Source organism: Opisthorchis viverrini (genome assembly GCF_000715545.1).
Source record: "Opisthorchis viverrini unplaced genomic scaffold opera_v5_149, whole genome shotgun sequence".
NCBI classification, from domain to species: Eukaryota; Metazoa; Platyhelminthes; class Trematoda; order Opisthorchiida; family Opisthorchiidae; genus Opisthorchis; species Opisthorchis viverrini.
Genome location: NW_008751804.1, coordinates 168,156 through 180,568, shown reverse-complemented (window position 1 = coordinate 180,568; position 12,413 = coordinate 168,156). Strand labels below are relative to the sequence as shown.

Below are 12,413 nucleotides of genomic sequence, written 5' to 3'. Positions count from 1 at the left end.
CCTTCGGTGGTTGTTCACGCGGCATCTAGAACCCATTCCAAAGCAGTTTCAAATATTCTCTATAGGGGTCCTCGCCTTGAGGACTGCGCTGGGAATTTAGACAGCGGGGCTACATTTTGTTCAGTGGTGCCCCATTGGGGTGGAGGCCACAGAACGACGGGAACAAACCCTACCCGTGATACATGGGTGGAGGCCTCGATCCTTTGTATCGGCATGTGAATCAATGAATCCGTGATCGGTTTAAAACAAAAGGTGCGGATGCTTCCCTTTCGTTTCTGCCAACATACAACAGTCACTATGTGCTTCAGTACGACGTTGAGCCACCACGACTAGGTTACCTGGGTGATATAACATTGTGAGTAATGGAACTAGTACGCTATCCGCCCTTTTGAATTACCCGTTTGCTTTCTGTTTCATACAGTATTTATCTTTGTTTAAGTAGACAAAGAAGAGGGAGAGCGCTAAACTGAAATCAATACATTTAACCACTAGCTAGTCTCTTTTCCCATATTCGACTTCTGATTGGTTAATTTTCCGGCTGTTTTTAGCGTGGCCATTTGAAATATAGCAATGACAATGAGATGGTACACTTGCTTTGACTATGTATTTGAGTTATTAGACGGATTTTTAGACATTCAAACACTCTGCATGCACTAGTGACGTGCGGACCAGGGTGGACAGCCGCAGGCAACAAAGAGGCGTACAAAATTTTTCTTCAAAAATGAATTCGATTTGGTAACACCCCTTGGGTATGCATGGCGATACAACGAAGCGATTCAGCTTAAATGGGATAAAAAACATGGAGCCTATGTATTTATTCCCTTCAAACTTTCCATTTAAAACGCGGAGTGTCGGTCATCACATTTATGCTGAGAGGCCAACCCACCCACCATTTTAGAGATGTGTTGATTTTCTATTTAAGTCATAATTTTGTGGCCCCAAATTAGACAGATTGAAGTCCGTATCTGTGACTGCAGCGCTCATAAGTCTACGAAGCCTTGTCGCGTGCGTCGGCCAGTAGCCTGGGGTAGGTGTGTTTCCGCCCCGTTGAAATTTTAACCAATCAGGTAGTCGCACTCGGATCTGCTTAGCCAGCCGGTACGTTGACTGCCCGTTTCCTCAGTTTCTCGCAGAGAATGGCTGATCCGGACTATTACGCCGTCCTCTCCGTTAGTAGAGATGCTACGTCTGATGATATTAAAAAGGCCTATAGGCGGTTGGCTTTGAAATGGCACCCAGATAAAAATCCGGATAACAAGGATTACGCCGAGCATCGCTTCAAGCTCATCAGCGAAGCCTACGAGGTTTTGTCTGACCAGTCAAAACGCCGGGTTTATGACCAATATGGCAAACAAGGACTAGTCAACGGTGGTGCGACTTCGCATGGAACGTATGCCGGAGAATTTGATCCATTTGCCTTTCATCCATTTCAATTTCACTTCAGGGATCCGATGGATATATTCCGTGAAGTATTCGGCGGTTTCGGTCTTGATAGCCTCTTTGGTCCCAGCTTGTTTATGGGGTTAGACCCCAGCAACCCCTCCAATCGTGCCCATCGGTCCACTAGTCACCGTGCCACCAACCGCCATTCTGGTTCTCCATATCACCATGCTCAACATCCCACTCGCTCCGCTTCTCATCGGTCAGATCTTGCTGTACCTTCAGAAAATGATTTTATGGGTGGACTTTTTGATTTCTTCGGTGGATCTATGCTTCAACCTTTCGGTATGTTTGGAGCTCCAGATTTTGGGAATGCAATCAGTTCTTCAACCGTATTCGGAAATTTTGGTGGCGTCCCCGTTTCGGGAGGATACAGGTCGGTCTCTACCTCGTCACGCACGGTCAACGGAAGGACAGTGCGTGTTACAAAGGTAGTTGAAAATGGCACTGAAACGATCACCGAAGAAGTTGATGGGCGAGTTACTACACGCACAACACGACCACACGGCGGGGGCGCCCTGCAAGCGATGTGATAAACTTATCTGTCGTAACATTTCTTTAGTTTCGTGACATCAACAGAACCATTCTGGCCATTCCTGTTTGTACAGTCCCCAGCCATTACTTGTTGCGACGTCTGGTAAACACTCACTTTTCTTCAGTATATGTCTGCGTGGTTATTGCACCAGCGACTGTTGGTCCCATCAGTCAGGCATTTAGGTCATCGTTCGCTTACCAGGAGACCAGTTGGGCATAACTATCAATTTACCGAACTGATTTGTTTCTGACTTCCTGGGCTGTGTAAAATGAAATCGCCCCGCACAGAAAAACAAAAGCTTATTATGTTGTTATGTTCAGGGTGGATCGATCGAAAACATGGTATTGATGGTTTTCCTTCTTCCTAAAAGTGTTGGGTGGTTACGTTAGGCCGGGCAGACTTCGCCTGCATAAGTAAATTCGTGATAGTGATCATTAAACTGGCTTCTGGGGCTCCAACTGATGTTTTACTACGGGTTCGCACACGGAAAGTCCGTAATCACGTGCTACGCATCTGCGGCAGCATGACATGCGTCCAATGCTGGTGCTTCGCTGCCGTGCGACCTTGATTTACAAGAAAGCCTTGTCCTGGAGAAAAGAATAAAAATGGTCGGGAAGAGGAGTCAGTGCTAGCTTACGTATTGAAATTAGAGTGGCTTAACCTAAGATGTGCGCAACGCTTGAAAGAGGTAATAGGTTTGCGAAAGGTGTCCCGAAGAAGTTCGGCCTGCGTCATTCACCTTACTGTTTGGGGCGCTGCATTGTGGGGCGGCAAACCGAGGTGGTTGTCTTAAGCCTTTCCATTCGGGTTGAGTCAAGTGAGGCTAGGATACTAAAACTAGGCTGTTCCCCTTTTACTCTTTGAACATCATATTTTCATAAATCGGCCTTTCTATGGCGGTGAACCACCGGCATTCTACAAGAACCTCTATTTTCAATGATACGTGTTTGCTGCGCACGAAGATGGATATGAAAGTGTTTCCGTCAGTCGACAACTAGCCGTGTTCGGCTGTACTTGTGAAACATATCCGCATCGTCATAATCAGTACCAGTGTTCAACACACACACCTCACCTGTTAATCCATGACATTTTATTTTATGAAAGCGGAAAAACATGGAATCAGGGAAACATTAGTGTAAGGTTTTTGGGAACAAAGTGCTTTCATGCCGCGTGCGATGCACCTTTGTCATGACAGAATGTGGATAGCGCAATGCGATAGGGCAAGGGGGAATCAGGGAAACACAACAACACAACAGATTCGTAAATTACGCGTATGTAGTCTCAACCAGTGCGAGCAACATCGAGTCTAGCTAACTGAAGGTTCTTATCACAGGGCGCATGTCAAAAGGTTCGAAATGGCGAATTCAAACAGATGGCATAGGACTTTTGAACTCACAGTTTTAGGGGCTAATGCCTCCTATGTGTGGAATATAAGGTTTAGGTATGGCTGTATCCAAACCGCTTCCAGGGTCTTCATTAGTACTGCGTTAGCGCCTAACTCCCGAGATCGCTCAGTAGTTAGAGCGCGAATTAGCTAACGGTAGTACCCCAGCCCTCGCGTCCTCAGGTTGCACGGCAGCGAGGAAAGGATGCTACAGCTGAACGATCAGTATTGTCGCAACAGTATGCCTACCAGTGTCATCCGTCTTAGCACAGTGTAGTCTGTAAAGCTACCAAGGTATGTTACCCATTCAACAAACAAGGTTCTCATACTGAATTCTTATAAGTCTTGGTGTGCTGAAAATCCTGAGGTCAGACTGCGCACTTGATGACATTAAAGTGTGGAAGTGGTGGTCGTTCGCTGAGCTCAGCACTTTGGTTGCAGACGTTTCATCATCATCATACGTTTGTAGAGAGCGGAGTGGAGGGTAAATTTGCGTCAGTGGTTGTGCTCCACCTCCTAACAACATGCTGATGATATCACCTCGAATGGTGATGGAACGTTTGCGATTAAATTACACATCTCAGTGAACAACCAGTGTAGCCACCAACGTCCTCCTTGACAGCATGCGGAAGCGAAAACCAGTTGGAGCACTGTCTTTGAGCTCTGAATGATAGTAACAACGATCGAGTACTCGCATACTGCTCGGTGGTATTCTTATTCATAAAGTTACTAGGAAGGATTAATCCTGTTCTGTAGATTCCCCTAAACAGACAGTTTGTTACGGTGAAATGTTCATGCAGGGTTACCTCCATCCAGCAGCTCTCCAATACCCACCCTTGTGACCATTTGAACGAAACACCAGCAGCTGAACATGAAATCGAATAATTGGCTCGACTGTGTCTTTAGGCTGACAGACATTGATCGCCCCTTCTGGACGTAGGCAGGGTCAAAACATGGAACTTACTGACCGGAAGGTCCGTCGTTCAAACCCGACCGCAGCATCTCGACTGCTCCTGTCTAGGCTTGGGCGACCTGAAGTATCTCAGTCCTCGTGCTTCCTTCGCATAGCATGGCAGTTACGTACTGAAAGGGTGTTACTGCTGAACGGGTTTTTCTGTGCAAGAGCACTTTTTCTGTATCTGAGTTTTACTACAATTGGACGTTTATAAGGGTGGGTGCACAGCTGAGCCCGTCGAACTTTAGGTATTGTTTAGGCGGTCGCGGCAATTTTACTTGTCTCGAAGGTCTATACTTAAAATTTGTCGCACATATTTACCATGTTTAAAAACTCGTGATTCCATACAGGTCAATCCTTTCCCGGTTCTACCCAATAGAGTGCCGTCCCCGGCAGGATATTACTCAAAATGACTGTTTATGTTTGTCAACAAACATCACAAGATGTCTCATTCTATCTTGTGAGCTAAGAGTACTTTGACTACCTCTCTTCAGAAAAGTATATCGTGCACTGTCCTAGTTCACCCTTTGGTGTTTGTTTTGTGCTGAAGTGGCTTTCGCCTTCGCACATTATTTCACTAACACCAACCAGCCCTTTCCCAGACTATGAGCAACTAGAAAGGGTACTTCCACTTCTGAAGGATCATGGGCCCGCTGAGCCTGTTATTCTGGCGACCCCACTCTATCCGGATCGCTATACGGTTGAATGAGTGTGAAGGTATCCGGTGGCTCATACACCGAAGGTGACATCCACTGGAAGAAGCACGCTACATATATGGGTTGTTTCAATGAGTAGTGGCGCAGGCGGTAGCAAACATAGGTTTTGTGACTCTTCAAATATCCACAAATGCAACTCGAGCCTGCACTAGTTCAGGACCTCCTTCGAAGTGCACACTCCCTACGGTGTTGTAGAGCAATATTGTAGTCACCCTCACCGGTGAAGGCTGACTGGAAAGTCGTCTATTTGCGTCCGTGTTTGTCCGTGGTTCGAACCCGACCTCTGCCTCACGACTTCCCCTGTCTAGGCTTGGGCAACCTGGCAGTATCCCAGAATGCAAGCAACCTTCGGGTGGCATATCAGTTAGGCACTGAAAGGCTGCGACGGCTGGACGATTTTTTGTCTGATTAGGAGACGGAGGGCGCGAAGCAGTACATTTGGTATGCCAAAAAATCGGTACTTAAAATGAGCGAACCTGATTACTTCAAGGTTGATTTCGTCATACTCACATCTTAGGATTCATGTCTGTACAACAGACCTTTGAAGACCCACTCAACCCTTCGCTGATGATATTACCTCGAGTGGTGATGAAACGTTCACAAACCAACTGTCAAGCTCAGCGAACAGACCAACAACCAAGCAGCGCCCCCGAGGTACCTCTATTCCACAACGCTGCTAAATTTTGAAGTTATCTTTCACAGGACCGATGCCACATTTGGTGGTTGCGGACGTGTAAACAGACAGTGCCCGTTGAGAAAGGTATCCACGACAAGGGTAGCCAGTCACTCGTGGAGAAAAGCGGCGGAAGATCCTCTGTAAGCCCAATCACTTCCCGGTCAACCAGCATACAGCATTTTGTTTTTCTCTACAGCTGAATCCGTATAGCGAATGTGACCGCATCTTGTGGTTCACATCCCAATGTGTTCTTGAAGCCTTTTGAAATCTTTCTGGGGTCCCGTGGCCACTACTTCTCCAGGTAAATGGCCCCATGCGATAACTATTCCACAACAGTGATAGAAAGTTTCAAACGTGCCTTCCTGCGCCTAGGCAGCCTATATGTACGCCTCCGAGTAGCTACACTATCATGAGTATATTTGGCCCTAGTTAAGCGCGAAACGAAGATTGAATTCAGAATCGTAAACGTAGGTTAACTCGACGAATAACAGCTGCGAGCTAAAATGCTAATTGGAGAATGGCTAGCGAAATGCGAGGATAGTCAACAAACACTTTACTCACAACATCTCCCCAGCCCCGATCAGAGGTATGTATTGGTGAATGGTAATGTGAGTGGCAGAAATAAAACTTGCGCCTCGCGTTTCTCAAGTTGGATCGCCGAACCCGCTGTTTTTATTAGCTCGGAATAATCATCACCATTGTCAGCTGTATGGACCGCATATTTGTCGTACAGTGGTTGTAGCTGCCACAGTTTCGTTCACCGATGATTCGGGGGTGGGGGGTGGGATAGTTAGCTGCGCATTGGAGGCGGGAACTGATAAATTGGTGTTTAGGTACAGCAATATCTGTGAATTGTTAAGTGGGGGGATTGGGAAGGGAGCTATACACTGAAGTCAATAGCTTGGATGCACGAGCGCCGTTGAGGGCGCGACTGGGCCGTGTCTGACAATGTCTCTCACCATTGTTATGGCCCGTCTCGGGATCCCCATCCAAGACGGCAATGACCAGTTCAGCTGAGTTTGCTGCTAATGGCTTTTATACTTCGATGCCAAGTCATTGATCGCCTCTGGCTCTCTTCCACCTTTCACTTGGTTGTGCGAATAAAGGTATGATATGATACTGTATTGCAGTTTGGAAGCGAATACCCAGGTCTACCTGTGGGTATGTTAGTTTCTGTATCACCTCATGTCTGAATTCTGATGTAACTTGATACTCTACAGTGAAAAACCTATTGACGACCTGGTTAGATGATGCTTTTACATTTCTGGCAGATAAACGGCGAAGCCAAACAGTGTGTTATTCGCCATCGATATGCGTTAAATGAGCACACTCTGGGTTTCACATCACAAGCTTGACCTCCACAAGCGGGCCATACTCTGGCGGCCTTTCCTATCCACTCTGGAAGACAGGTTCTTGGGTATTTAGCTAGGCGCATAGTAAGGTAACACTGCGCGCGTGCTGGAACATTTATATGGGTGGATTATAGCTGTTAGCTGCCCACGAAAATGATCTGAGTGAAGACTGAGTAGAACAATTTCCCGATATGTAATCTTCAGTGACAGTTCTCCAGGGAGTCTCGCCAATTCAATATTTGACCGTTCAGCTATAACACCCCTCCGGTGCCTAGCTGTTATGCCACCCGAAGAAAGCACGAGGGCTGGGATACTTCCATGTTTCCCAAGCGTAGACAGGAGAGGTCGGATTCGAACCACGGACCTTCCGTTAAAAAAATTCACGCCCTAACCACGGATTGGTAATCACTCCGCAGACAGAATGACGATCCCCTATCAAAGTGGATAAATTCTGGTATCGCAAAGATTGGAACCGTTTGGATGAAACATCTGACAACATCAGAAGTAAGCGTGTCAGGAGTGGGAACTGCAACTCAAAACCTGGACTATTCGCCAACAGTGGTTGAAAGACAACGATCACGTGTGATTGAGAAGACCGAACCTTCGAAATCTATACCTACATGTCACACCGGGGAGAGGTTCTTAGTCCAGAACGCGTTTTACTGGAGGCGAAGTGCGCTTCACATCGTCAAAAGAAAACCGAGTTCTTTGAGCGCATAAAGTGTATGTTTTAATAATCCCTGGAGGCAATGGATAATTACGCAGTCCTGGATTTTTGTTGTCCGCTACCGTCGCACAAAAATCACGAGGGCGTAACCTACACGGTTTACTTTATTGTATAAATGCCGTAGTTAAAAGCAGGTAATTCAAATGGTCTTATTCTGTCATTTCTAATCTTCCTACGTACGTAGAGGCAATTTAGCTTATGGTCGGTTATTAATTTGAAAAGTAATCCAGGAGGATAATGCCGCTACTTTCCCACCTCTTCGGTAATAACGTAGGCTTCCTTTTCGACAATGGAGTTATGTTCACTCAGGATCAAAGTTCTGGTTCTGATTCAGCTGCGCCGCAATAGCCATACCTGATGCGTCTGTTTCAACAACCAGAGGTATGCCCTAGTCCATGATGACAGCCATAGAATTCTTGAGTTTGACAAAGTTCGGAAATATTTCTAACTGGCAAACTGATGTCAAAGGGGGACAAACACTGAATAACAGGCATGGATCTCTGCCATGCGTTGTTTGGCTTTAGCGTTAGAGAGAAGCGACAGTTGTGGATAGTTTGGGTCAGGTTTGATAATTCGTTTAGAGATTTGGAATCCCAGGAGCTGTGATGATTTTGCATCATCGTATTTAACTGTTATGGTCATTTTTTGGTTTTCGCAAATCGTGACTGCAAATATGTCAGTAGTGTTTTCCAGTTTGTTGGAAATAGATGACACAGTCGCGCCAACAGAAATACAGAAAATCGGAAAAGGCTACCGCGGGTTTCATATTGTACTCTCTTTGGAAATGTCCTCGATCATTTTGCCGTGCTTTGGTAATGGATAAGTATCACGACAAGCGGATCGGCTGACTAGTTAAGTACCGTGCCATTTCTGTTATTTATATTCCTGGTGACGATAACTTGCACTAGGGTCCAGGGGTACCATCTTTTTCTAAGTGATCAACTCGGGTGTGTATGCGCCTTCGTTATCGGAGTGTGATGCTGTTGTTTGATCTGAACGAATTTTCACTCTGGGAAAAGGTTGACAGATACTGGTGTGGACTGGATTTTTGCGACTGTTAGTTCACAGTGGTATTCCCGCCCTCAGCGTTCAGCTGAAGAAGCCACTTGTACTGCATGTGAAACAAAATGATGTCTCCAATGCGTCTGTAGATGCAGACTCACCAAACATCGCGCAAACATACACGGACGGATCAATGACGTGAATGGGCTTGTCAAGGTTGTATAGCTTCGTTTGTGGAGGTAAGTGCTGAACGCCTGAAAAGTTTAATTCCATCGTTTGGTTGTGTGAGTCGCATCAGGATTGGTGTCGAAGCACTTGGGTTGAATAGTGATATGATCCATAGTCTTAGTGGTCGAGTAACTTTTCACGAGTGTACATGGCATGCAAAACGAAATTTGGATTCAGAATAGTGAGGGTACACAACAGGTCATCGCATATTCGGTGATATTCATGTTGATAAAGTTCGACCTTTCCACCTTTAGAATGTTAAATTTCACCACCACTGTTCGAGCATCGCGACCTTGCTGGTAAACGGGCTGTCCGTACTCTAGCAGCGGTTTGTGTTTGCACCGAAGAAGATACAGAAGATTTTCCGAGACATTTGACCTAATGAGAGGAAACTGAATATATCCATTCTGCAGGACGTGGCGTTTGTCATAATAGGCGGACGGGTTTCACTGGTGAGACCAACTGTGGAAGAAGTTAAAATCCGTATGAAGAATTCACATAGTCATTATTCCTGGTCGCCACCGAGAGTTTGATTTCGTCCGCGAGCATGAGACTATGCCGTTCTAGTTCAGGTCCGAATATCGATTCCTGAGGTATCCAGTTTGTACAGCTTAATGAAGCAGAATGTGTCAGTAGGGCATCAGCTTCCAGGTAGCCGACGACTTGGTATACGATCGAATGCCTCAACGATTCCTACGTATGCGATATCATTATGGTTTTCGACGTCACTGGGATAGACTTATCTCTCCTCAGCCGACAGCAAATTGAAATTGCATGAACTGACACTCTGAAACTTGTGCTGCTCGACTGCCGGAAGGTTAGTTATTTGGAAATGTTCAGTTTCATCCTTGGTTATTCCTTCCACCACCGGTCCGTAATTCACTGTTGAGTATAGAGCTCCTCTCCTAAACATAGGCTCTACTACTGTTGTCTTCCATTTTGAGGATAACTGGCTTTCGTCTGAGGAGTTTATGGGCAAGTTGGAAAGTGTTCTAGAGAGGAACGTTGCTAAATACTTCAGGAAGCTTGGATGAAGTTCATCTGGGCCTGAGGCGGTTTGGTCGATCAAGAACAGTAGAATTCTCCCCCTAACTTAGGTCCCGATTTGATTCGTTGACATCCTTGCAATGTAGGCACGCGAACTTCATACAGCAAGATAATCATAATCTCAGGGAGATTCTGCTAATGGCTCACACAGCCTCTGCCTACAATAGCATTTGGCTCTCCGTCTGGGTTTGGTTTGGTCGGCACTTGCACTTAGGAATGTAGACCATCGTACGTTTAGCACTGCCTCAAGTCGAAGCGATTGAGGAATGTGATGGCGAGTAGTTTTACTTTCAAGAATATAACTGTAAAGTTCAACGATTTTATGCATGTTTTTTCACAGTTGTTTAGTCAGAGCCACAAACTGGGCTATACCGAATTATGGTGTCAACACTTTCATATTCGTTCTTCAATGTATGCTCCAGATGTGTGCAAGCGTACTTTGAACCCTAAATTAATCAAAATTCAGCCTAAGACATGGGCGTTCATTCATATACAGCAAACTCGTGCAATGGATCGGGCAGCTTGGTGTCTGGAAGTCGAATATATCACCCTCACAATAACTGCCTAGTTTCTGTAGGCTGTACATTGGTCATGAAAGCATCTTAGGCTGTTATTTCTATTCATCCCTCAGTAACGCCTTGGGACTTACAATCCGGGGCTGGGGGTCTGAGTTTCTAGACGAGCGTAGTTTGTCCAGTGTCTTGCTCGCAGGTTTTTGGCAGGCGAACACCTCGTTTTCGGCATTACCTGTACTTTTCAGAGCTTCTTGGTGGTCTATTCGCAGTTGCAGCGTTCAAATACCGCAAGATACATAAAGTTGCGGTTTTCAGTTTGTGAAGGTTGAACGCTTACGCCTCGTCATTCAGTTGTATTACCCTTCGGTATCTAGCTACCATGTCACTCAAAGGAAACACGAGGGCTGAAATACTGCCAGGTTGTCCAAACCTAGACAGAGGGATTTGAGAGGCAGAGGTCGGGTTCGAACCACGGACAGACACGGACACAGTCATTTTGGAAATCCTAGTGCGTAACTTTCGATCTGTCTTGCTTTCCCTAGTGAAGGATAGGAAGAAGAGATTTGCCAAACAACCGCGTGTAAATATGCACAAATAATATCTGGATCCACTACATGAGTTAGACCTATGCTTCAGACGTTTTAGTGTTTGATTCGTCATTTGACAAGATTACGCAAATTGCATGCAATCGGAGCGCCCGGAACTTGTGTGATCTCAGAGCCGTAAAACTGGCTTCTCTCTACTTGGTCTTCGTGAGCATGTGCATAATCCGTCATCCCCCAGACAGCGCGTAAACTCACGTGTATGGGTTATGTGTATGGATTGTCAGGGACCACACTCATATCACGTGCAGTCGGCAACGTTCTTCATCATGCTGGTCGTAAACATATCCAATTCAGTTATGGCTTCAAGAACAGCAGAACAACCGTGCACCTGACCTCAGTATGACCCTAACAAAACAAATCGTAGCGTTATCATTTCTCACACTGTACGATGTTCGTATGCAGTGCAGATTATTCATGAGTAAAGAAGTGAAATAACTCCGTAAATTATTCGTGACTTTAGGTCCTTTGTCGATTAGCTTGAAGGGTTTGACATGGCCCGGTTGCAATGACAGCTCGTTTGCCAAAAAGTGGCAACCTAACAGTCGTAAGTCAAGAGATCCGAGTTCACAGTGAAAATAGTGAGCCAGCGGTCTTGCTGTCGAATCAACCATATTCCGATCCATTAGCACGACGCTGTGTATCAATAGGTTCACCATGGCAACCACTTACTTCACCGCCTTATCCAGGTTGCCCTGACAGCAAGTATGCTGAAGTGGTAGCTGTGCCTGGGCTGGTAAGAAAGTGAAAACAACTGAGATTTAGTTCTGCAAATGAAGTCAATCTATGCAAAAAAAAAAGCCGGAAGGTACCGCACAGCTCTTTCGTCCCTGTTGGGAATCATCAGCAGTGCACATCTCACGAAACTCAGAAACCTCCCAGTTAGTAGTTTGAACACCTAGCCAAATCGGCCGCAATAGACTGAACAGCATTCTGATTGACTCACACAGACGGGATATAGTGCCAATCATCCTTGAATCACACCATACCACGCGGTCGCGTGTTACTGGCTCCTGAAGTAACGACTTCTCAGACGGAAGTTTCACTCATTTGGTGCCCTTGCACTTTCTCTGCGCCACTTATGGATTGATGACAATGTGAAGAAATAAGTTGACAAGAAACTGGAAATCAAGTTCGTTGATGTGAAAATGATATATATATATATATATATTGAAAATGTGGGCTGTTTGTCATGATTTCACCACATTATCACTTCACGTTGCGCAGGAATTCT

General features: G+C 45.7%; 2 protein-coding genes across 2 annotated transcripts; one reads left to right on the top strand and one right to left on the bottom strand.

Annotated features, from left to right (window-relative positions):
- Nucleotides 1-1,136: 1,136 nt before the first annotated feature.
- Nucleotides 1,137-1,973, top strand: T265_06812 (hypothetical protein; the record flags this gene model as incomplete). The annotated part of the gene is made up of 1 exon (XM_009172186.1): nt 1,137-1,973. The coding sequence occupies one exon, from the start codon at nt 1,137-1,139 to the stop codon at nt 1,971-1,973; it is 837 nt and encodes a 278-aa protein (XP_009170450.1).
- A 4,976-nt stretch (nt 1,974-6,949) lies between these two features.
- On the bottom strand, nt 6,950-11,237 carry T265_06811 (hypothetical protein; the record flags this gene model as incomplete). Its single annotated transcript, XM_009172185.1, has 4 exons — nt 6,950-7,164; nt 7,208-7,422; nt 7,451-7,668; nt 10,938-11,237. 4 exons carry the CDS (start codon nt 11,235-11,237, stop codon nt 6,950-6,952), a joined length of 948 nt encoding a protein of 315 aa, XP_009170449.1.
- Nucleotides 11,238-12,413: the final 1,176 nt, after the last annotated feature.